The 27244-nt window shown below is 41.0% G+C and overlaps 1 protein-coding gene across 2 annotated transcripts in view; it reads right to left on the bottom strand.

The window, feature by feature from the left end:
• TBC1D14 (TBC1 domain family member 14) overlaps positions 1-27244 on the bottom strand; it is a 110433-nt gene that overhangs the window by 40009 nt on the left and 43180 nt on the right. Inside the window, exons 1-2 of one of the 2 annotated variants that reach the window (XM_077815880.1) lie at positions 11691-11819; positions 7335-7453 (exon numbers count right to left, since the gene is read on the bottom strand). In XM_077815880.1, the coding sequence (XP_077672006.1) occupies positions 7335-7453; positions 11691-11693 (122 nt within the window). In that variant the 5' untranslated portion in view covers positions 11694-11819. Of the gene's footprint in view, positions 1-7334; positions 7454-11690; positions 11820-27244 lie in introns of those variants that run through there. The other variant, XM_077815879.1, reaches the window with a different exon arrangement.

Below are 27244 nucleotides of genomic sequence, written 5' to 3'. Positions count from 1 at the left end.
TATGCATCAGGGAAAGATAAGGTGTGAAGGCCATTTCTGAAGCCAGATAGCCAAGGGAGGAGGAGTGAAGAGACTGAAGATGTTAGAGAACCATCAACATGCATCCACGGTTGAGGAGGGGCAGATTGATGACCCTGAGGTGAAGGCTGGCAAATTTAATACACAAGATAATTGATTAAATCAAAACCAGACAGGATGACCCTCCCAGAGGTGTTTTGGGCCATCAAAAGATAACACCCACTGAGGAGTAACCGGTCATAAACTGATACAGCAAAATCCATAGGCTTCAATGGAGAAAAAGGACTATAAAAACAGGGTGTTTTGCCATGGGGCTTTGGGTTCGTCTTGACAACAACTCCAGGAGCATCGGATTGCAAACGACAGAGCCCGGCTCCCCTCTGCAACCAATCTGGCTGGCCACTAGATTGATCCAGACTCTGGACTGGTAACTATAAACATCGATTGGCGGGACTGTATGAGTGGGCGAGCGTGAGTGTGTGACTCACCGAAAAGCATATGCTAACTGCTGTATTCTCAATAAATGCGTCGTGTTGCCTTTTCCCCTATAAAAAGATCTTGTGTGCTTTGTATAAGCATAACACTATGCATGTCCAAAGAATGGAGTCTTGTCTCCTCCATGTTGTGGTGAAACTTAGCATAAAACCCCCTAGAAGGTGAACAGTCTGGATAAAGTGGAACTCAGAAGGCCACTTCAGGTATGAACTCTGGTATGTAGCTGCAAAGAAATCTTGTCCTTATATACAGTTTTTCCACAAGACAGGTCCACCACAAGGGCCCCCAAGCTCTCCAACTCTTCTAGCAAAGGCAACTGCTGTCAACAAGGCAACTTTCAAAGAAAGGTACAAGGGGGGAACAGAAGGCCAAAGGTTCGAACGGTGGCCTCATGAGACCAGAGAAGACAAGGTTCAGACTCAGACTAGGACGGGTTTCACAGCTGGAGGGGGGAATGTCCTTATGACACCCTTCAGTAACTTTGTATTGGTAGGATGATTAAAGCTTGTGTAGCCCTCCACCTGATTAGCAAGGAAGTAGAGTTATGGCAGGAAAATCATACACCAGTGGTTCTCACCACTGCACCAAGAAGGCATCGCCTCTGGAGCTGAGGCCTGGATGCCTGGGGAGTAGTAAACCAGACACTTTGTTATGCTGTGTTGAGAGATCCCAAAACATGATCACCCCCACACACCACCATTGTTGGAAGATGTGCTGTGCTATTGATGGGTGGCATTCCCATACCTGGTCCATGTGTAAATGCCTGATGAGGCTGTCTGCCAGGGAATTCATCACCTCTGGGATGTGTACTCCTGAGAGTATGATTCTGTGCCTGATGCACAAATTCCAGAGGTGGACTACTTTATTTTACTTTTTGGGGTGGGGGGGAGGGGGAGAGGGAGAGAAGGAAGAAGAATCTTGCTCTTCCCTTCTTGTTTATATAATAGATGGGTGGTTGTCTAAATGTGTATGGACTGAATGATGTGTACAAAACCTGCATGCCATTCCTAAACTGCTCAAAGCTTGAACAGGTTGATATGTAGTCTGGATTCCTGTGGGGAACAGGAGCCTTGGGCTGTCTGGTCATCGAGATGTACTCTGCATCCTAGCAAGGAGGTCTCCATGATGAGTGTCTTTGTAAGTTCTGCAGAAAGAAAGAGGGCCCAACACATACTACATGGTGATTTTCCCATCAAATGAGCAACGTCAGCTTGAGGAAGACACTTGGTCCACAGAGACCCTGTTTGGGACACAGGTTGTCAATAACCAGATTTGAAGACACTTTAGGTGCAGTCATGCAAATGGAGTGACACAGGTACACAGAGCTATGTGGCCTAGAAGGATGACGCAGAATCGGGCTGAAGAAGTGAATGCTTAGGTGAAGCTGGTTGATGAAATCCCCCATGGTGAGGAATCAGTTGTGAGGTAAATAGGCCCTTTCTGTGACTGAATTCCACCCCAACTAATCTGTGGTTTGTGTGCATGTCAACATGAACTCGTCTAATGAGTCCTAATAAACACAACAGTTGGGAGTGCAGTGATGGTTGATGCTTGTACCTATTGGCATGACTGATCCATGAGCAGCCAATCACCCAGGAAATATCAGTCTTCCTTGTCTACAAAGATACATGGCCACCACTGCAAGAACTTTCATAAACACCCTTGGGGCCATCAAGAAGCTGAAGAAGAGCACCTTGCATTGAAAGTGCTCTTGGCCCACTGTGAAGAGCAGAAAACTTCTGAGAGCAGGGAGAATACCCAAATGAAAATACAGGCGAGTCGCATCGTGCGCGCAACTTATGCAAATTCAACTATTCACGCTTGGCAAAAAACAAAACAAAAAACCCCCCCAAAAACAAAAAAACCCAACAAGATACCTGTAAATAGTGCGGGCAATTCCACCCACCATTCCACTTAATGAGCGTATGCCCTGGAGTGAGTGTGAGATGGAAGACGCGAATCAGCTGTTCCCTCGGTCTCAGTTCCAGCATGCCTCTCATAGTGTGAGCATCTCGCAGCGCTGAGTTTGATTCTAGTGTTTAAAGATACATATTTTTCATACAACATGGCCCCAAATGCAAGCCAACTACTTCATCTGGTGCTCAACCGAAGAAACAGCGATCTGTTCCAACGTGGGAGGAAAAACCAGCTGCGTTGGACTTACTGAGAGACGGTATGTTGGTCTTCAACGTGGCGCGTAAACATAGCCGCAATGAATCTAGCATCCATACTATCAAGATTCGAGAGAGAGAAATTCGTCAAACAATGGCATTAAGTGCTCCAATAACTGCTAAGGTGACAAGCCAGGTGCGTGATAAGACTTTAGTGAAGACTGAAAAGGCATTAAACTTATGGCTGGAAGACATGAACTGTAAACGTGTGCCTATCGATGGCAACACATTGCAAGAAAAGGCTCTTAGCCTCTATGTGCTGTTCAAACCTCCTGCCGAAGAGGGACAGCCTTCTGATGAAAAGGAATTCAAAGCCAGCCAAGGTTGGCTTAACGCTTTTAGGAACTGCTTCAACCTCAAAAACGTGCAGACTACTGGTGAAGCTGCATTTGCCAGTGAAGAGGCAGCAAAAGCCTGCCCCGAACAATTAAAGAAAATCATAGAAGAAAAGGGCTATTTTCTGGAACAAGTTTTTAACACGACGAGACTGGGCTCTTCTGGAAAAAACGCCCAACCGCACTTACATTCCAGAATCAGAAAGACAAGCCCCTGGCTTCAAAGCAGCTAAAGACTGTGTGACTGTTTTGTGGCCATGCGGCTGGGCTTGCTCTACAGGGCTGCAAATTCCCGTGCCCTAAAAGGCAAGAACAAAAATATCCTGCCTGTGTTCTAGCAATCAAATAAAAAGGCTTGGGTGATGGCAGCATTATTTCTGGATTGTTTCCACAAGTCAAGCGGTATCTCGAAGAGAAAGGACTTGACTTTAAAGTGTTGCTGATCATAGACAATGCTCCTGGCCACCCTGCGGCACTCTGGTTTGCGCATAATGACATTGAAGTAGTCTCTCTTGCCCCCAATACCACCTCCATCCTCTTGACTGAGGCGCGATTCGCTGTTTCAAGGCCACATACACGAGACTTACGTTCTCATGGATACATAGCGCTATGGATGCTGATCCCAATCTTAATGTGATGGAGCGCTGGAAGTCCTTCAACTTTGCCGATTGCATCACTTATATTAAATAGGCAATGGCGCCAATCAAGCCTGAAACAGTCAATGCATTTTGGCGAAACCTACGGAAAGAATGTGAATGATTTTAAGGGTTTCCCAACCATTGACAAAGAAGTGAAACGCATTGGTCAGGTGGCCAGGCAAGTGGGTGGTGATGGCTTCATCAACATCCTAGAGGAAGAAATTGAAGAATTAATTGAGGGCCATAGAGAAACATTGACTAACGAAGAGTTAGAGGAACTGATAAAATGGTCTACAGAGATGACGACGACAAACAGGAAGAGCCAGCAAGTTGGAATCTTCATAAATTTGTTGAAGTGTTCCAAGCAGCGAAACACTTGAATGATTTAATTTCTGAATACGATCCCTCTATGGAACGAAGCCTGAAAAATCACATAGTATTACGGACTATTTGAGACCGTATCAAAAATGTTTGAGCAGCTCAAGAGACAACAGCGACAGTTGTCTATCACCATGTTTTTCAAGGTGAAACACAATCAGCAGCAGATGAGCCTATGCAATCAACTTCTCGAGCTGAACCAGAGCGAACCACTTAGTCAGTGACTCGCTCTCCATCACCCAAGCTCTCCATCACCTGTCTCCTAGATCGACATCAAGCCCTGACGACCCCCCTATAATTAACCCCTGTAATTAAAAATACAGTATTGTAAAATTATATTTTGCATATGTACTCTATTATATACTGTACATTACATTATATATACTACTATACAGGATTGTATACACAAAACCATGTACAGTATACTGTACATTATGGGCAATTTAAGGGATTTTCCAGGGTAATTTTGACTATACGCAATTTTCGCCTTACGCACAGACTTCAGAACCTAACCCCCGCATAAGATGCAACTCCACTGTATGCATCTTTCAAATCAAGGCCATAAACCAGTCACATGAATAGAGGGAGGGTATTAAAGGCCAATTTAAAGTTCCTTGAGAAAAAGTTCTTTCCTACATGAGGGAGTGGTATGGGCTCTATTGTCCCCAATTGAAGGAGGAAGTTAACCTCCTGTTTGAGAATCCTCTTATGGGAGAGGTCCCTGAAGACAGAGGTCAGAGAATAGGGAGAATGGTAGCCATTTAATACAACATCCAGACCCATTTGTCCATTGTAATAGTGCACCACATTGGAAGAAAATGGGCCATGTAGTCACTGCAGGGTGTGGTAGCAGGCATTGTGGAGTGTCGACCCTCAGCTGGGACATCAAAAATGACTTTTGAAGAGGTGGCAAAGTGCCTATCTCACTGCATCCTCTAATTTCATGGGGGGTTCATATGTCCTTTGTTGAAGCAAGGAAGGATGAAGGCAGTGGTCGATGTTGAGATGGAAATGGCCTGAAATATTTGCTTCAGGGTGGCAAAGTATAAACATCCAGAGAGCAGTAGGTAGCTTAAGAGTCTTTGAGGGTATCCAGCAATTCGTTAGTTTTGTCACTAAAGCGCTTGCTATCCTCAAAGGAAAATTCCTCCATGGTGATTTGGATCCCTCTGGAGAACCTGAAGGCCTACAGGCACAAAGTCCATCTCATGACTACTGAGGTAGTCATTGGAGTGTGACACTGTCAAGGGATGCCTGGAGGAAAGATCCTGTAACTAGTTTTCCCTCATCCAGGATAACCAGAACCGAAGTCTGCAATCCTGAGAGTGTTTGTTCTCTAACACCGACAGCTTGTTGTAATTCAAAAAGTCACAACTGAACAACAAAACCATGGTAATTTGCCATTCAGAAAGCTAAGCTAGCTGAAAAAACATCTTCCTTCCAAAGAGGTCAAGTCCTTTGGCTGTAGAGTATTTGGGCTGGTGTAGTTGAGTTCTTTCTATAACCACTTGGACCACCAGGGAATTGGAATTAAGGTCTGAAAACAGGAATTCCGCTCCCTCAGCCCTCTTTGGCATCTGGGCACAGGTGACAGCAATGTGCCAGTTCACTCTGGCAGGTTCCATGATGGCCTCATTAATTGGGGATGCCACTTCAGAAGGAACCATAGCCTAGAGGATGTCCAGGAGTGTGTGGGCTGCATCCTAGACCTCTTTCAGTGGAATCTGGAGAGAGTCTAATTCTCCCAAGAAGGGCCTGGTACTGTTTAAAATTATCTGGGGGGTGAGGGAAAGGCTGATAATACTGCCTCACTGGGACAGGATGAAGAGAGTGACACTGGTGGCTCTGGTAGCACCAGCAGTTCTGGCCAATCCTCCATCCACTGCTCCTGTGGGGACTGCAGTTCTCCATCTGGTGGTAACCACTGCTGGGTGTGGAAAATAGGGTCCTCCTATTCAGGTGCCCAGAAATATGGAGCGAGGGGCCCAAAAAGGATGATGGGCTAGGCTGTCAGGGTATGGAGGCAGACCCCACAATGGGTATCATTGGTCCCTGGGCCACACTTGCTGACGGTGAGAATGCAACGGCCAGAAGAGTGGATCTGGAAGCCCTGTCTAGGTTGATAGCTCTCTATCAGGAATCTGGAGGGATGAGTATCAGTTTGTTTTCATCCAATGAACAGTCCTGCCCCAACACTATATAGGAGTGGCCACTTTAACATGTAACTTACTTTACAATTGAACACATATACCTAGCACTTAATACAAGACCTGACCACCGTTCTGTATGTGCAAGCAAAATACTATGTGCTTTAGCACAACCACAGCTAGACAGCTTTATAAGCTAAGTAACTAACATGATATATTAGTAGACAATTTGATATGAGCTATTTTCACTGTCATTAAACAGTGGAAATGCACTTGTGAAAAATATTTAATGTATTATTCTACATCAGGTTTGGTTTTCATATGCTCTTATCTTTAAACTGCACACACAGCTACTTTAAATAGACTATTTAAAATTCAGCCTGCCATGGTGATTTAGTTTTCTTTTATCTGTTTCTGCATGCAGTAAAGCCAGACATTCAGCATAAATTCTCCAAAAAAGCATATGTAGAAATAAGAGGAACTACAATATAGTTTTTTCCAAGAAGTCTGATATGGGTTTGGTTGTATAAGAATACTTGTGTAAAATAAGAGAAGGATAAGCCGACGTATCAAGTGCCTGACATCCTTCATACTGGTTTCAGAGTAACAGCTGTGTTAGTCTGTATTCGCAAAAAGAAAAGGAGTACTTGTGGCACCTTAGAGACTAACCAATTTATTTGAGCATAAGCTTTCGTGAGCTACAGCTCACACACTGAACCCACCACAGAGCACTCTCTGGTACTCTGCTTCATTATTTATGAGGATTGGACATCTTCTGTGCCAGGTACCCTTGCTACCCTCAGATTTTTCAGCAAGTGCTTTGTTAATTTTTTGTTCTTGGGTTACCTTAAAGATAAACTACTTAGCCATTCATGTTTGTAAGCAAATTGAAAAAAATTACTGCCACTGCCACCAGTGTCAGACAATAATTCATTCATTTTCTTTTATACAAAAAGGTTGAAACTTACAATAAAAGTAGATTTTATTTATTTCCCTTAGAAATATGCCACTCATTTATACAGTAGTTTGGAAGATTGGTTTTTTTTAAAGCTGATCTGCTTAAACAATTTATAGTCATAAAATATGCACAGTGAGAAAGGTTTTGCCATCCTAAGTTTAAGAGGCTCTACTATGGTACTATGCCAAACTTACGCTGGCCTGTCTTCTAGAATAAGCGCTGTGGTGGAGAGGGGTTCAAAGTCAAGATTTTTCCTCACATTCTGTTTAGGAGAGAGTGGCTTGTGAGCTCGTCCAGTTTTTTCTTCATATTCCTGCACAAAAAGAATATAATTGGTTACACTGATGGAGAATATCAAAGCCATGCACTGTATCGCAACAGCTACAGAAACATGCAAGATGAGAACACTTTCAGAAAAACTTATGAAACCTTTCTGTACAATTTATAATCAAACTCCAATTATTAAAAAAATGTCTTGAATCAAAGCCAATAGTAATCCCCCAAAGTGAAGACAACACTTGAAATTGTATTGAGTAATGGTCTAATTCCCTTCATTTTTAAAAAATTAGTCTAAATTTGCTTCCGCAAGTAATATTTTAAAAACTCAAGCTGAAGACACTGTATGAGCCGTTGCTAAGAGTGATACTTGAATATGCTAAAATAATTTATGCTCATCTTTAAGATTTGACCTATCAATGAAGTGCAGAAAAATAACTATTTCATGACTGCAGACTTCCAGACCAAAATTCTTTAAAGCAATAAACACTTCATCTTTATATCTTGCTATAAACTATTTCTCCTACTCAAACCATTTGTAAATATAGCCAAGCGGAATGAAGAAAAAATATGTTAATTGTGGTTAAACAGAAAACCTATTTGTTGCTTATTTCATCTTGAAATTGTTTCTATTAGACCAAAGGTTCTAAACTTTAAGACCCAGCATAGTACCATGTCTAAAACTCAAATTACCTTAATATTTTTTTTAAATGTAATTTTAATGGATCCTTATTCTGATAAACCAACCCATGTACCACCCTACTATGGCATGTGAACCAGTGAGTTAGGCATATCACCCATGATGGTAGTCTACAAATAAAGCTAATTTTAAAGTGTTCGTATTTGGTCAAGTAGTACTATGAGAAAAAAAAAGTAAAAATGACAAATACTTAATGTGTTAAATTCTTACAATGTAGTCTGCCACCTCACAAATTCAACACTATCTGCAAAATCTGAGTGCTATAAGCAAGTAATTTGTGGGTGCTTCCATGAACAGGGTTTCATCCATGAGACTTCTACATTCTCATTGATGCAAACTTCTTGCAAAGAATACTGAAAGGCTGATTTATTTATTTATTTTAAAACCACCATGTAAACTATATAGAAAACCACTAAGAAAATATTTTAAAAAGGTCCTGGTACAACTGAAGTAGGCTAGGTCATTCAGGATTTCCAAAGTAGGTTCCTAATTTACTGAAAGGCATGAAAAAGTACTACTTTTTTTTAAATTATTATTTTTAAATGCAGCATCTTTGCTCTCACTGCTGAAACAGATGCATAATAATGTGACAATGTGTCTTAGCTCCATCTACACACTACAGATCACATTAATAGAAAACTGCTACATTTCTGCTAATGGTCTGCCATAAGACAGCTGCAACACACCAGAAACCAACATTTTTAACACTCTGCCTCGGTCTCAGCTGTGTGTATAACCATTCATATTTGCACCAAGAGGGAAGGCCAAAGGTGTTCTCTCAAACTCCCATCCCTTATTCCTTCATGCTTCTGCCATGCTGAATCAGAAAAAAAGTTATATAATTATTACATGTGATCTGGACCTGGTATCTGAGATTTTTAAGTAATATGAGAAGTGGTAGGGAGAAAAGAAGCACTTGGAAACTGCCCATAGAGAAGACAGGACACTGCAGGACAGTGGAGCTGTTAGGCCAAAGTTGGAGAAATCCCCAGTTTTCCTGATTTAGGAACACAAATTGCCATACTAGGTTAGACCAACAGCCTGAGATTACCAATACCATATGCTTCAGAGGAGGACGCAAGATACTCTGCAATAAGCAGTTATTTATTAACCTGTGTATAGGGGAACTTTATTCCTAATTCCCTTCTCAAAGGTGGTTTCTTCCCCCAAAGCCTGAGGGTTTCCATCAACTGCAGTGGATACAGAGGTATTTGTAACTCTCTTGCCAAACAAGTTTCATGTTTCCACAGCTGTATGAATGAAAGGAAGCACATTATGATCCATCTGGAAAATCATGGTGCTATCTGAGGTCAATTTCTAATATGTTAAATACCACTGTTGTATTAGTTTGACTTCTAAGGAGTAGCAGCCACCAGACTGATTTAAACTATCACGAACAGTATTTATGTATTGGCTATTTAAGGGAGCAAGTTTGTGCAGACTAAGCTCTTCTTTATGAAAAACTATATCCAGAGAGTAGAGAAGAGGTACAAAGAAACGAGCCACAGGTCGAGACACTAACAGATTACATACTTGGAAACCCAAAAGATAAAATAAAGTTACTATTCTTAAAATTTTAAGAAAACCTGGAAAATACTGACTGTAATGGAGATAGAAATGCATTAAAAGGCACAATGCCAAAACATGTCCTCAATTACACCATCATAAATCTGGAGTACATTAGTTTTATTCTGTTGAATGAAGCTGTGTAACAACCAAACGCCACTCCCTCTCCCAATTTCTCTATCAATTACAAGCCTGCATTTTATTCTTATATGACAAAATTAGTTGTTTTTGAAAATGAACATTAACATATATTACTGCTTCCAATGGTCAACTGATCCTTGATCCTAAATTTACAACATTTTAATTGTTTGGATTATTACTAATAGAAAGCACATTAAATTAAGTTAAGAAGAAATTGAAGATGATGTATGGAACTCATATATTGCTCTTCCTAAAGCATACACAGAAGACAGACTAAAAAAACATCAACACAATTTTAAAAAGGAATGAGAATTAAGTGCCCTGCTTTATGGAATTTGTGAAAAGATTATGTTTTAGAAAGGGTTTGCATTCATTTGAAGAGGGACTGAAAAACAGCTGCTTCTGGGAGGTTTAATGGACTTTACATAGTGTTCTGGAGTGGGGATTTTGTTTTCTGTATAGAAGAACCAATTTTGAAAATACTTCATTCACACAAGACCCAATTTTTTTCCAGCCCAACATCTCTTTCCACTACACACACACAGTTACTATATAAATATTATATTGAAATACAAACAAGTTTTATTTTAGAGGCTACTTTGTTGTGGCTATTTAAGATGCTGGCTCATTAAGAGATTCTATTATTCCACCCCCTCTAAAGCCCAAATCATCCTCTGTATTTTAGCAAATGTCTTTGGATGCTTTACTGAACACTAAAGCGTAAAAAGAGACCAGTGAGCTTGTATCATCATCAGCCTGCTCCTAAAATGGGAGTGGCACATTTTATAAGACAAGCTGTATGAATTGTCAGTAGTATTTTTACCCTTTCAAGCAATATCCAAAAAAGGAGTAAAAATGACAAGACAGTCAATATTCACAACTCATTTCAAAATTTGTTATATTAAAAAAATCAGAAGACAACAGCTGTTAAATAATCCTCATGTTAATGAACAGAGGATGCAGTCTCTGGCATAGCAGACTCTGAAGATACAGCTATGAAGTAGATTCTGAACTCTACACAAACTCACACTAAGAATATTTGTTGATTGAGAGTGTAGCAAGATCTGTACATGCTGACATTCTGTAACTAGCAAATACCTCTTGAATTGCTGAACAGCTCTTAAAATAGTTAATTACTCTTACTCGTTTATAAATATATACAGGTTAAGGGGCATTAAACCAATATCGTAATAGATATACACGTGCAATTAATATTGGAAGAAAACCATTTGAGACTTAACTCTCCACATCGACTTTTAAGGTATGTGCTGTGACAGCAGGTCTACTTTAAAATTTTAAGTAAGATGACAAAAATAGTTAAACAACAACATGCACACATTTTGCTTGCTTTACACCTCATTACCAATAAAGATTTTGAAGCATGATATATAAGGGGTCTGGAAATTATTTTTATTGTGTGTTTATTTTGAAAGCTACTGAGTTAAAGACTAAATCTATCAAACATCTGTTTTGCTCTTGCTAAAGGTGCAAAACAGACGGATTATTTTTCATTTAGCAGTGGTATATTCTCCTTAATCAACACCTTCATGAAGATATAGTACTTCAATGTATTTCCTGGCTAAACAACCTTGCTCTGCACAAAGAGAAAATATTCTCCTTTTGAGAGTTGATTTTACATTTTTTTTAAAAAGGATTTTAATACCTACAGAAGATTATCTTAAGGTGGTTTACATTTTTAACTATGCATTTGAAAGCTAGTCTCTAGCCTATTATGTTTTTACTAGCAATCAGCATAGTAACAGCTTACCATTCTCTGTGGTGGTGCTGCAAATAATGTGCTATTTTGTAATATACTGCCTAAGATGTTGCATAAATTCCGAGCATCATGTCTGATACATTCACTCACCATGAAAGCCGCAGTTCTTCAGAGACAGTTACACAGGAACCCCATTTCACTTTACATCATTTAAGGCCTTGCTGATTCGATAATATAAAATTAAAGACCTTCATTGTCTTGATTCCACAGAAAAACAAGTGAACATGCATGCATCAAGGAGATCAGATACCATTAAAATTAACAAGGCTATCATATGTTCCTCCCTCTTGCTTTCTTTCTCTTCCACAATCAAAGCTGTCTGCAGTTGAATGCTCCAACACGGAGGAAGCAAGCTGCAGCAGTCATATTAATCATCTGCAGATGTAACACATCCAATCAGTTCTCTCCTTTTCCTCCTGTTATGCCTTAATTTACAAAATGCGCACAGAAAGAGAGGACAAGAGCAGATCTTCATTCTGCAAGCAGCAGCTCATTACATCAATGCACTGAAGCTGATAGTACAATCTCTAACTGAACAAGAAAGCAGAAAATATTTGAGTTAAGAAAAAATTTAACCAAATGTTGCTGCATTTGGTAATGAACGGCAAATTCAGTATATTTTTAGAAAGCAAAAAGGACAATGTTCGAATTCATTCAGCACTTTTCTATCCTGTACCTCAAATCTCTTAATAAATGTACCCCTCAAGCTACTGTGCAATTACTGAATTGCAGCTATTGCTAGGGTGTAGTTGGGCTTCCATTAAATGCTAGCAATACCCAACACAATGCTTTTCATCTTTCAGATTTTTGTTATTGTTTATTCTCTAGAGAGTGAATGTAGCAGAAACTATTCATCAGAATTTGTTTCACAGACATCCTAGGCTAGAACTGAATCCAGGCTCAAGATATAAATGGAAACTAGTTTTTAAAAATGAACTCCAAATAACCAAGAAATGGAATGCTTCTCCCAACAATCCCCCATTCCATTAATTGGGGATTAAAATTATAAGATCAATCACACTGAAGTCAGGAAATTTAGCTTCATGGTTTCCATAACAAGTGTAACTTGGTCAACTTGTCCCTAAATATATGCACTACTTTCCATTCCATGCCTTTGCATGCAAAGAAAAAAGATAAGGTAGATAAAGTAATACATTTTATTGGACCAACTTCTGTTGGTGGAAGGGACAAGCTTTCGAGCTACACAGAGCTCTTCCTCAGTTTTGGAGAAGGTGACCAGAATGTCAGAGCACCGTGTAGCTCAAAAGCTTGTACCTTCTACCATCAGAAGTTGGTCCTCACCTACCTTGTGTGTCTCAGACTCATATCCTGGGACAAACATGGCTACAACACCGCAACCAACTGAATTAAAAGGTGGTCTATTAAAAAAAAAAAGTCATGCCTTTTTATTTCTTCACCTGGTATAAATGCAGCATGAAACATTACTGGATTTTTCTGCCTTTTTTTTTTAAAGTTTGAAAGTGTTGGGAACATCACATCTTGTCCTCTATTTTTACTTGATGTCTACTTGGAAGACCAAAGAATTGGGAGCTCTCAGTCTAAGTTCCCCCTAAGCTGCGCGGCTGCACAGCAGCCTATTAAATGCCACACAAGTACTCAGGGCTGCCACTAGGAGAGTTGCCTTTGCCCCAGACCCGGACCTGCAGCAGTGGGGAGAGGTGCCCCAGTCGGGGAAGAAGCACCCCTCCCCCAGCGCCGGCCCACACCTGACGCAGTTGGGGAGAGGCGCCTATCCCGTGGCCCCAGCCCCGGAGCTGCCGCTGTGAGGAAAGACACTCCCTCACAGCCCAGGTTCTGCTGCGGGGAGAAAGACCTGGGCAGAGTCCTCCTCTCCGCCCTAGCCCTGGGGCATCCTGCACCCCAAACCCATCATCCCCAGCCCCACCCCAGAGCCCACAGCCCCAGCCGAAGCCCTCACCCCCCGCACCCCAACCCTCTGCCCCAGCCCTGAGCCCCTCATCCCTGACCCCACCCAGAGCCCTCACCCTCCCACACTCCCAACCCCTCGGCCGCGCCAACACCACATGAATTTTGTTATGTGCACCAATATGGAGGTGATGTGTCACACATTACCTCCATATTGAGGCACATAACTAAATTCATTCCATGTATCAGTGGGAAAAGTTAGTGGGAACACTGCTCTCAGTCCATAATCAAAAGGAAAAGGAGCTTTGAAGCTTCAAAATTTTTTTTTTTAAATTGTCTGTATACTATTTAAAGAAAAGGTTTAAAGAAATATAAAACAGTTTCAAACAAACAATCTAGTAATTCCTTCTCCTCTTAAACTTCCCTTCCTTGGTGTCATTATCCTACTAGACCCCCAGGAAAAACAGGTAGATAGAACAGGACTGATTAGAAGGCAGTAGAGGACACCTAATGACAGGAAAACTTCTCTACTCTAGACAGAGTGCTTTGTCTAAACTGGAAAAATAAATGGTGTTTCAAAATGTGTTAGCTAACAAGGGTTAATTAACATGTCTTTAAACACAGTTTACCACAGAATAGACAGTGTGAAGGCAGATTAGGGTTTTGTGGGGCCCTGAGTCACAGCAAATGGGGGCCCTGAGCCACCCCTTCTGCCTGCAGTCTCCCCCCTGACCACACCCACACCCCTCCTGCACTCCTGCCAGGGAAATGGGGTTGGGACATGGGGGCTTCCCCTGTTCCCCGACAGAAGCACCGGGCAGGCGGAAGCCCCAGTGCCCCAACCCCATGCCCCGGCAGGAGGCCGGGTGGGTAGAGCAGGTTGGGGCATGCCCATTTTTCTGGGACCTTCCACTTGGCCCAGCGGCTAATCCGCCACTGCACCGGTGAGGTTTAAAAATGTATTAGCTGGTCTTAGTTTGATAGATGATTAAATCATCAATGTCATCATAACTATGTTTAGAATCTATGTACATAGATTGGTCCCATCACCATAATATCTGAGTGTCAAGTGGTCACGGTCTTGGAAAATAAATCTTTCTTGTGAAACTCATGCACAATAAATGGATACATTTTAAACAATGATTCAGAAATGCTAATTAGGTATTCAAGAAAATACCTGAAGCAACAGAGCATTTGAAATAGAACAGCTTTCAATGTGCGATACCTGGATATCCAGAGTCTCAAACTTTACATCAGGTATGAAAGGCATAAGTGTACAGGACCAAACTGAAAGCTAAAATCATGATGAGAAAAGCATGTGGGCAATAGTCTTCCTGTGGTAAACCTTTGTGGTTTCATCTATTGAGAGCAGACTATCATGCAGCTCTTTTTGAGGTTGAAATATACAGGAGTTGTCAACTCAACAGAACCGTCATCAACCAAGAAACTCTATCATCAATGCACCTTTTAAAGAGTCCATTTGGCAGAGATGGAAACCTGATGAAATCAAAAAGGTACTACTATGGAGTCAAAGATAAGTGACGTGTTGGTTGAAACACTTATCTACACATTTATAAGGGGCAGCTGGTAACACTACTTTTAGATTGCTTAGCACTATACAACATTGAGGTTGCCCATCCAAATACATAACAATATAGGCTTTAATTACACAATCCCATGCTATTTTTTCCACAATATACCTTCCACATTCAGAATACAGGATGGATGCACAAGGAAGCAGAATTAAGGTTACAGAGGCAACTGTAAACTTGGCATTTCCTAAATTTTGAATGTTTGGCTTTACAATCATAGCATCATCTCACTGTGCACCCCATTTAATCTCAGTGCATCCATCTGATGTCTCTTGTCTTATACTTAAGTTTGTAAGCTGTTTGGGGCAGGAAACAGCCTTTTTGTTCTATATTTGTACAGCACCTAGCACAATGGAGTCCTGGTCGTTGACTAGGGCTCCTTGGCACTATGGTAATACAAATAACTATTAACTTTCTTGTAATGTAGTTTTTTGTATGTCATAAGGATAGAGTGATCAGAAAGAACAATATTTCAAGTGTCTACTATAAAACAGTGGACCAAAAAAGAACAAACAAACAAAGCACGTAGGTCATCTATTCAAGAAGACTGTTTAAAGTCTGACCTTTCAATTTTGTTTTGTTTTGAAACAAGATGTACAGGAGCAAAACCAAAAGCTATTCTCAGAACTGCAAATAACGCTGATATTATTGAAAAACTAGTTAGTATGAAGTCTATTACTCTTCACAGATTCTGCTTATAAACAAGACCACTGTTGCGGCTAATTAACTGAAGAGCTAATAGAAGTTATTGAAAATGATAAAAGGAAAACAATAGGATGCAAACTATTTAAGTTGATAAGGAACACTAACTAGCATGAAGTGGCCAGCTAATCAACAAACCAAACCAAAGAGCAACAAGGCTCAACACTACACAAAGCATCAACCATCATGGCAGGATTAATGACAGTATACTTAGAACAACAAGAACTATTTCCTAGACTAAATAAAATTCAAGGCTGATAACTAGAGCTCTCTGGAAGATTATATTTCCATTTCCCGGCATGTTTTTGTCTTGCACTGGAACGAAAACAAAAACTTTCAAAATGGTTTCAGAAAACAACTGTGGCTTCTAACATGTATTTCCCAAACTGAATGATGACTCTCTGGGAAAGGCACATAAAGAATTGGAGGCAACTGAAGCAGACTTATCAAATGACCTTCTAGAAGAACTTGTGACAGTAAAATGTATTTTCAACACTGATTAAGTAAAAACTCCACAGAAGATTCTGAACTTTGTCTCAAAGAACAAACTTCACTTAGTATTTCCCAACACTTAAATAGTATATCATGCTTCACAGATTCTAAGGCCAAAAGGGACCACTGATCATCTCCTCTTACCTCCTGTTATACCTGGGTGGATTCTGCGCCAAAAGATTAAAAATTCTGCAAATTTTATTTGTCAAAATAATGCAATATAAATCACACCAGTTTCAATTGTTTTGGTAAGTTATTTAAACTACAATACAGAAAAAAAAAATCACAATAACTAGTCAGCATTTCCTAAATACATGAAAGTTACGTTACAAATACTTGGTAACTAATACCCTGCATTCCAGTTATAATCCTGGATTTTCATTTAAATTACTTTACAGAACACCAAACGAAAAACAAAATGTAGAATGTCATTTTAAATTGCTCAGACTTTCACACAAAGTCATACAGTTTTACTAATCATTGTCCTGGACCTAGCTAGGTACTTTGGGAAGTGCTTGGTTCGGATTGTCCTGACATTTTATTGACAGCTTGGTAAATGTTTTATTTGCCCTCAAAAGTTTTGTTGGTTTTTTTTTTAAATGGGTAAGTAAAAATCTAACCCCATTGTGCCACTTTGGCACAGGAAAAAAGTGAGTAAGCGCATAGATCTTCTTAGCTGATTCCCTTACTGTCATTTATAAGGTTTTACATCACTCTGGCAATGTAGGGGCCTTCAAACTTCCCCCAGGAACATAAAAACCTGTAGAACTGACTGAGAATGGGAACAGTTAACTAACAGTAGAATAATTAACAATGTTACTATGCAGACAGGTTGCTACATTTCTGCCTCAGAGAATGGGATCAATTAACCAGCACCATTAACAAAATGTGGTGTTTTTAACTTAACATTTTTCAGTAACATAGTACTAATATTTAATTAAGTGTTTTTTCAATTCTCAAGAAGTAACATTTTACTAGGCAGGCAGGCTGCTACACTTCTGCCTCGGGGACAGAGCCTTCGTCCTGCATAACAAAAAGACCTACCCTCCTCCACACCTCCGGAGCCACAGTATCAAGAGAGAGGGACAGAGTCTCTCTGGCTTGTGGCTAACCCCGCCACCCGACAGCGATCAACGTCTCTCCCACAGGCACGCGGACCAAGCCTCTTCCCCGCCCTCCCACACAGTGATTCACGTTTCTGAAGCTGCTCCAGGCACACTGGAACAGATGTGGTGTCTGGGAAGAGACTTGTGTCCCCCCGCAGATTTCTTTTGCATTTTTCTATGCGGGGAGCACAGAAATATGTGGGTCATATGAATTCTGTGCCTCTGCATCGGTGCAGAATTCTTTCAGTACCACCTCCTGTATAGCACAAGCCACAAAACTTCCCAACAATACTTCCTAGAGCAGGGGTGGCCAATCTGTGGCTCCAGAGCCACACGCGGCTGTTCAGAAGTTAATATGCAGCTCCTTGTAGAGGCACCGACTCCAGGGCTGGAGCTAATGTACCAACTTTCCGGGTGCTCACTGCTTAACCCTTGGCTCTGCCACAGGTTCTGCCCCCACCCCACCCCTTCCTGTGCCATCCCCTGGGCCTGCCATGCTTCGCTCCTCCCCCTCCTCCACAGAGCCTCCTGCACACCACAAAACAGATGATTGGGAGATGTGGGAAGGGAGGGGGAGGCGCTGATCAGCAGGGCTGCCAGTGGGTGGGAGGTGCTGGGAGCAGGGTGCTGACATATTACTGTGGCTCTTTGGCAATGTACATTGGTAAATTCTGGCTCCTTCTCAGGCTCAGGTTGGCCACCCCTGTCCTAGAGCATATTTTTTATAAGAACATCCAATCTTGATTTAAGAATGGGATGGAGAATCACCCATGATGGAGAATCCACCATGACTCTTAGTATTTTGTTCTAATGGTAAATTACTCATTGTTTTTACACCTTATTTCCAGTCTGAATTTGTCTAGCTTCAACTTCCAGCAACTGATATTACATCCTCCTTTGCTAGATTGAAATATTTGTTCCCAATGTAGGTATTTACAGACTAGTCAAGTCATCCCTTATCTCCTCTTTGTTAAACTAAATAGACTGAGCTCTTTGAGTATCACTATAAGGCAGTGGTTCATAACCAGGGTACACGTATTGATGGGGGTATGCAGAGGTGTTCTGAGGGGTACAGCAACTCCTCTAGATCAATGTTTTTCAACTTGGGGGTCACAGGATTGGTTTTGGGGGTTGCAAGTGCAGGGCCAGTGTTAGGGGGTGGCAAGAAGGGCCACTGCCTGGGACCGCATGTCACAGGGGGCCCCCATGAAACTAAATTACATGCTTCAGCCTCAGGCAGTTGGGATTGGGCTTGAACCCTGGGTGGCGAGGCTTAAGCTTCACACTCCTGAAAGGGGTACAGTAACCAGGAAAGAGTGAAAACCACTGTTATAAGCCATGCTTTCTAATCCTTTAATCTCTCTCATGGCTCTTCTCTGAACCCTCTCCAATTTATCAACATTCTTCTTGAACTGTAGGCACCAGAAGTAGACACAGAACTCTAGAAGCAGTCACACCAGTACCAAATACCTAGGTAAAAAAAACCTCTCTACTCCTACTCAAGATTCCCCTCTTTATGCATCCCAGGACTGCATTTGCTCTTTTGGCCAGAGCATTACACTGGGTGCTTATGTTCAGCTAGTTATCAACCACCACCCCCAAAACTTTTTCAGAGTCACTTCTTCCCAAGAAAGAGTTCCCCATCTTCTAAATATGACCTACATTCTTTGTTTCCAGATGTATACACTCACATTTAGCCATATTAAAGTACATATTGTTTGTTTGTGCCCAGTTTACCAACCGATCTAAACTGTGCTGAATCAGTGCATTTTTTGCATTAGTTACCCCTCCCCCAAATTTTTGCATCATCTGCAAATTTTTATCAGTGATGATTTTATGTTTCCTTCCAGGTTGCTGATAAAGATATTAAATAGCATAGGGCCAAGAACGCCCCATTGAAAACAGACCTGCTCGATGATAATTCCCCATTTACAGTTGCATTTTGAGACCTATCAATTAGCCAGTATTAATAAACTTAATATGGGTCACATTAAAAAAAGTTAGAAGATCAATTAATCCAAGAATCATGCAGCACCAAGTTAAACACCTTATAGAAGTCTAACTACATTATGTCAACACTATTACCTTTATCAACCAAATCTATAATTTCATCTAAAAAAAGAGTTTGACAGGATCTATTTTCCATAAACCGTCATTGACTTGTATCAATTACCTACATTTAATTCTTTTGTTAATTTAGTCCCTTATCAGTCACTCTATTATCTTGCCCAGGATCAACATCATGCTGAGAGGCCTGTAATGACCCAGGTCACCCCATTTACCCTCTTTAAAACTTGGCACAACATTAGCTTTTCTTCCCATCTTCTGGATCTTCCAAGACTTATTGAAAAATCAACATTAACGGTCCAGCGAGCTCCTGATCCAGTCCTTTTAAAGCTCTTGGATGCATATGTGACATTACCCAGGGTACAATCTGGACAGATGGACAGCTGTGCCCCGTCAATTCTCCAGCCTGGGGTACCTTTTACCCAGCTTCACTGTGAGTTACCACTCCTGGTCTGCTCTCACACAGCCTCCATCATCATGTACTGAGTACCCCATCATATAAATTACTCCCAGCTATATTCTATGAGTGCTGTAGCCAGCTTCTCACGAATTACAGTGCAAGGCAACACCAGCAAACTCCTAATCCCAGACCTTCCCCAGAAATGGGCATCCTGTACTGCCCAGCACCCTTCTGGACAATACAAGCTCATATAAAGTTTGTCAGTTAATTAAAATGAGATGCACAAATCCTGTTATCTCAAATGGAGTTACCCAAACACTTCAATCCAAACACACTGGTTTAGATATAATAAAACAAGTTTATTAAATACAGAAAGATTTTAAATGATTACAAATTATGAGGCATTAAAGTAAGAACTGGTTACAAGAACATAAAAAATGTAAAAAAATACAACTTATACTTAACAAACTAAATGAATTCAAAGGGCCTCTCACATCATATGCTACAGCAGTCTTATGGTTCAAAGCGGTCTCTTTACTTCAGGTTTTCAGGCTGCCGTGGATAGAGAGAAAGAGGAATATTTTGGGGCAACAGTTCCCCTTCCTTATAGTTCTCTTTTCCCTTTGAAAACAATCTCCAGCTGGGGTTCCGGAGAAAGTCTGTAGGGATGGGCATCTCCAGCTGTTTCTTTGCCAAGATTAAAATTTCTTGCTCACACCCTTTTTGCTGCCAAAGAACGGCCACATAACCAGATTATAGTCAGGGCTTAATTCACGCCAGGGCTAAATCCCATCACCTCTAGGCTTGGCAGCTCATAGCCCTGGCACCTCTGGGCTTGCCGCATCAGTTCTGAATGTAAAAAAAGAACCCTGAGCCCCAGCACCTCTTTCATGACAAATTAAGCCCTGGTGAGCATCCATTTGATTTCAGCAGCACTGGGCTGAGGAATCAGTTTGCTTTTTGTCTCCGAGGAAGTGGTTTGTGGCTGCTTTTCTAAACTGGGATCCAAAGGTTGGATCCAGTTACAGACTGGTGACCACCCACAATTTTTTTTTTTTTTTTGAAACTCCTTATTGTACTTAACGCTGCTGGCCATAGATGCAACAGGTGTCTCATCCAGTACAGTTTATTTCCCCTTATGCTATGGGAATAAACTGTAGTGGGATAAGCATCTTTATAATCACTGTAACTGCATCCATCCTCTGAGGGCTGTACCACTTGAGCTATAATAGTAGAGTTACAGCAGTACAGTTGCCGAGTGTAAAAAAAGGCCCAAAAGAACCTGAACTTTACAGCTTTTTTTTTTTTTTTTTTTGGGACAGAGAGCAAGTGACAACACAAGCACCAATAAAGTTTACGACCCATTCCTTTCTTTCCAATGCTATATTTTTCATTCCCTTTGTTAATGTTACTTTCACATACAGACAGAAACCTAGAAAGCTCAGATTTCTCAGGAGATAAGGGAGATTCGGTTAACTCAACTATACATTATTAATCTGCCATACACTTCTTGGTATTGGATTCTTATAAGACCATTTGTAACTTTAGCAAACCCTTTGTAATTCGCCTTTAACTCTTTAGTAAAAGAGGAGTTTGCAATCTAATTACATAGGCAGTTCTTCTCAGTATTGGGGCTCCTCTGCTCCTTCTTTTAGGGTTTAAGTGTTACCAAAAACCTGCAAGAATCTTCTGCACTAGGTAAGTTCCACCCTGGGTAATTATGTGCACCTGAGTGGTTGAAGACACTTGCCAGTATTTCTACTCTCTTTCTATGAAACCCCCTATTGTCATGCTCTTGCTCAAAATCCAGAAAGAAAACGGATGTGCATGCTGGGGAGATAATTTACACTGAATGTAAGGGACCCAAATCTCTGCATATTCAAGAGGTGTTTGTTCACTCCATATTATAATAATATGGTATCACAAACACTACACTTACAGCCATATGCTGGGCTCCCAACTCATTCACAAGGCCTTCTAAAAAGTTTTCCTTTAGACCAACTTCCACTCTTGGTTTCAACCCTAAACTGATTTATGGCAGAAGGATTAAGGAAGATACTTAAAAAAAAATCCTTTTGTTTATTTAGGGGGGAGTTACAGAAGAATTATAAGAAGGCATTTATATTTCTTCTCAGGGCATGGCTAAAATCTGTCTTCTCTCAATATACACCACTCTCCTCTGAGTAATAACTTATTGCCTAGGACCTTGGCTAGTTATAGCTGAGGCTCTGCAGCCCGAGAATACAAAACAAACCAGCTGATTCATATGATCACACCCTTACAACATATCACTTCCTGATAAAGAAATGGCTTTAAGAAGGTACAAGATTATGCAGATACAATTAACACAGGACCACTTCAAATGGGTTTATGAACAGACCCTAAAAAAGAGCTCTCTCAAAAGCTTGTCTCCTTCACCAACAGAAGTTGGTCCAATAAAAGGCATCACTTCGCTCACCTTGTCTTTATGAGCACAAGACACATACAATTCTGTTCTCTCCCACCCTACAGAGTTTATATTCAGGGAGTTCTTGGGTGAAATCCTGGCCCCATTAATTTTAATAAAAAGAAAAGGAGTACTTGTGTCACCTTAGAGACTAACCAATTTATTTGAGCATAAGCTTTCGTGAGCTACAGCTCACTTCATCGGATGCATACTGTGGAAACTGCAGAAGATCTTTCTATACACATAAAGCATGAAAAAATACCTCCTCCCACCCTACTCTCCAGCTGGTAATAGCTTATCTAAAGTGATCACTCTCCTTACAATGTGTATGATAATCAAGTCGGGCCATTTCCAGCACAAATCCATGTTCTCTCACACACACCCCACCCCCACACAAACCCACTCTCCTGTGTGTGTGTGTGGGGGGGGGGTGAGAAAACCTGGATTTGTGCTGGAAATGGCCCGACTTGATTATCATACACATTGTAAGGAGAGTGATCACTTTAGATAAGCTATTACCAGCAGGAGAGTGGGGTGGGAGGAGGTATTTTTTCATGCTTTATGTGTATAGAAAGATCTTCTGCAGTTTCCACAGTATGCATCCGATGAAGTGAGCTGTAGCTCACGAAAGCTTATGCTCAAATAAATTGGTTAGTCTCTAAGGTGACACAAGTACTCCTTGTCTTTTTGCGAATACAGACTAACATGGCTGTTACTTTTAAACCTGTCATTAATTTTAATGGGAGTTTTGCAATTCTCTTCATTGGAACCAGGATTTTACCCATTGTCATTAAATGACTGTCCACTCACTCAGTTAAGTAGTTTGGCTATTTCACAACTTTTGACACGTAGGTAACCGACAACTTGTTTAGCTGGTTTTGATCTAACAGGCCTTTTGAAGGTAATTAGTATTAAAAACTGATCAAACAGGTCTGTGTTTTACATGCACTGACAGCTCGTCTACACAAAATTACACCAGTTTTATTCAACTGTTTATCTAATTTCATTTTTAAGCCAGCGCAAAATCCCTGTGTGAACACACTCAGCTATAGTGGGTATATATGTTTATCAGCTAATGAGTGGGCTCTATCAGATGTCAAATTCATGAATTGTAATTGGTTTTTCATGCTGACTGATTAGGATAATAATACAAAACAAAAAATAAAATCAGAGGGGAGAGAGGTGGGAACCCTAAGAAAGCTCTCTCAATTTCACAGTTTAAAGATTTGTTTCCCTCACCCTACCCCCCTTACCCCCCCCCCAAAAAAAACCCCCTCAGTTTTATACTGAAACATCTCCTAAAATTATACTGTCACAGTTGAGCGAAACAGCACCTGTATTTCCCGTCCATGCGCACTCACTTTTAGGCTCCTGGCTCCACAGCCACCACCTCTGTTGGGCGGAGACCCACATTTCTCCCCCTCCTGACTGGAGTTTTTACAGGCTGCAAAGTTCACCACCTATACTAAGAGTTCCCCAGCAAGACAGACTGCCCAAACAGGCCTCTCTGCACTCTGCTTTCTCCTCATAGGCTATGAACAGTTCTAATTGCCCACAGTTATGAGTTACCACACAGCTCTTTCTAAAAGAACATTTATTCTTAAGGTGAAAGCATTACAGAGAAAACATCAGTCTTATGGGGCCTCAGCAGGTCCAAGGATTGGGGCCCCCACTGGACAGAAGGCCTTGTTTGTGTGATCAGAAAGAAGGCTCAGAGTCAGTTTAAAGTCAGACTATTTATCCAAAAGTCATCTTTGTCTGTTGACTCTGGAGAATACAGTTTGAACTAGTCTATATGACTTTTCTCTGCAGGTGTTACAGCCTAAGTGAATTTGCCTAATCACCCCCTACTGTTCTTACTTCCATGAGGAGGTGACCATGCTCCCCAGGGACTATATACTATCCTTGGTCCACAGTGATATATAAGCTTGCCACATCAGCCACATAATTCTTGCACATTTCTTTCAGTCCCAAATGAGTGATGGAAGGAAAAAAATACTAAGTACTTAATAAATTAGGGTAACTGAAAACTCTAAAGATTTTTTAAAGTTCTGGTTGCCCCCTTCAAAACTGAACTGGTCTAGCAAATTCTAATAGTTACATCGAGTTGGGGGTGGGGGGGAAGAGAACAACTTTGTCTTGTACCCATGTGGTAGAAGAACCAGAAGAGTGAATCATGAATAAGCCAGTGACTTCACCCTTTGAGTCTAGTCAAAATACATGATTAGTCACAGGGCTCCACTTAGCTGTCCTGGTACAGTATTCCCAGAAAAGATTGCTGTCTGGGCCAAAGCAAGAGCAGTGACTTGAGCAAATGTTTGATGTATCAGCCATTTTGACCTGCTCACAATGCTGAAGAGAATCCTGGCAGGAAAATCCAATCAGATTGGATTTCCCAATATCTAGGAGGTGTGGAGATAGGGAATAATAAGATGTGCAGTACTCTAATATCAGGCTGTCCTGTTGGGCTTTTATAAATACAAGGAAAGTTCTAAAATCTAAACAATTTACTCATTGACATGACAGTTTGTGGAAGGAAGAAAGAAAGAATCAGCATTGAGTAAAACTGAGGAGAACTGGATAGCTTAGGGGATGGTAATGAGATACAGAACATGTCTTCTGTAGGATGCCAGGTAGAATTAATTCAGGCAACTCATGTCAGGATTTATTGACAGGACTGCTGCTCAGGAGCCTGTATGAAGTAAGTTTGTGGACTCAGTCCCACTCCAAGCAGGCAAGTAGGTGTTCTGCATCATTAAAGCAATCACCAGAACTGGCAGATTTTGGGGATTACTGATGCAGATAGTTAATGTTTCCCTACAAGCAAGCAAGATGCAAGCCAACTTTAAAACAGGCAGTGGAAAGGCCCCTGCTCAAAAAGCTGTCTCCGTTTTAATTATCTCATCAATATCCAACCAGTCTCTAGCTTTTGAACAGTGGAAAGCTAAGAGGTGGTGGTGCCAGAGCAGTTACATATGCATTTTGACCTCATTCACCTGCAAGTGTGGCTTTAAACATGGATTTGTAACAGAAATTTCCTTCAGTCACGGGTAATTACTTTCTCCTCATAACTAGGGTAATGTGTCCATCTGATTGTTAGCTCTATCAGGGGCTTGAGATTCCATAAACTGAGAGGTTTTAGCAGGACTTTGTGTAAGAGGATAGGAAGGCCCTTCAATGGTCTTATTCCTTTCACTCACATTACAAAAGGTAACAAGTTCTTTGCCTGCTCTCCTGTGGGATTCTAAAGGGATCTCTCATCACCACTCCCATTCAACGTGTAAAGGGGAGGAGATAGCGTCCTTCTGGTCTGCAATGTCACCAGTTGATGGGTGACATTCAAAGGCACATCCCCCTTTAGTTGCTGTGCTCTCAGTACCTGGAAGACATGGTGCCAATTAGGAAAAAGCTAACTTGATTCAACCTCAAGCTGGAACTAATGCCGTAAAATGGAGAACAACCTGAACAGCTGGCAATGGAAGTTTTATTTAACCTTTGCTGATATAGTCACTAGACTATTAGATCTACTGCTGATTCTAGATGCCAAGATTATAGCTATGGCATGCAGAGCCTTTTACTCTTCTCCTACCCTTTCTATAATCTTATGGTGGAAAAAGCAATCAGTTATGTGCACTAGTGTTTGTGGGCTTTGTACAAATAATGAATCTAGAGACGGATATTAGGGTATGCAGCCTTAAGTGGTCTGGGATACAGGTATCTCAGAGATGGCTTCCCTGCCTATGGTGCACCTGCTGGGCTGTTTTTGTCATGTGCTCTGGAGGTTAAACACTATAGGATTCTTGTCTTGTGCTCCCAATGAAACATCAATGGTCTCAAGATTGATCCCTCAAGTAGTCTCCCAGAACTAGGGTTTGGAGAGCTTCAGGTTGGAATGCAATACCAGGCTATTTGGTCAGACTTCAGAACTTACCTTTTACTGGTATACTACTAGTAGTAAGGTACAGGAATTCCAGAATTACAATTTTTGCAGTGGCAAAGAGTCCTGTGGCACCTTATAGACTAACAGACGTATTTGGAGCATAAGCTTTCGTGTGTGAATACCCACTTCGTCGGATGCAAGTCTCAATTCGTCGGATAGTCACAATTAGAAATTTAAGTAAATACCTCTTGACCCCTCAAGTAGAAACATGCCACATATTATGCTCTAATGTTACAGGCCTAGACTTGAAGTTCTCTCTTTCTGGGCCTGATCTGCACCCAGATTTTGCACAGACATTCTTGGAAAAGAACCTTATGTAACAACTTCTTTATTCAAGACCAGTAAAAGGTAAGTTTAATACTTTCCTTTCCTCTGAAACAATGGAACACAGACATTTTTCATGAACAGACAGCATTCAAAAAACATGACCATCACTTCTAATTTGAGAGAGACAAGGTGGGTGAAGAAATGTTCTTTTATTTGGCCAACTTCTGTTGGTGAGACACACAAACTTTCAAGCTTACACAGAGCTCTTCTTCAGGTCCAGTAAAAGATATTACCTCACCCAACATGTCTCTCTAATACCCTGGGATCAATAGAGCTACACCAATACTGCATATTTCTAATTTTAGGAATGTTTAATAGCACAAACTATTAATAAAGTTGCCTGGCACTTCCCATTGTAATACCCTGCTTTCTGTTGTTTATAACTCTTCCAAACTTTAACCAATTGGGCTGAAATTTTCCATTTCAGGTACTGCCTTAGGCTAAACATTTTTGGAAAGTTTCAGACAAAATAGTTCAGCTGTTTCTGAGAGCAAGGTAATGAGAAGTACATTGTTTTGCAATGTCAAATTATATATATATATTTTGCTGGTGAGCCTGTTTCTCCAGTGCGCTCTCTGATCCCACTGCTGATGCCCAAGCAGCATGAAGGAGGAAGTCGCAATACAAGGGGGGCAAAAAAGAGCCAGACTGGGGGAAAGCGAAAGGAGTAGATTAACCAAGCTCC

This window comes from Eretmochelys imbricata, chromosome 4 (genome assembly GCF_965152235.1).
Source record: "Eretmochelys imbricata isolate rEreImb1 chromosome 4, rEreImb1.hap1, whole genome shotgun sequence".
In the NCBI taxonomy this organism is placed as follows: domain Eukaryota; kingdom Metazoa; phylum Chordata; order Testudines; family Cheloniidae; genus Eretmochelys; species Eretmochelys imbricata.
This window is presented reverse-complemented; position numbering and strand designations above follow the sequence as displayed.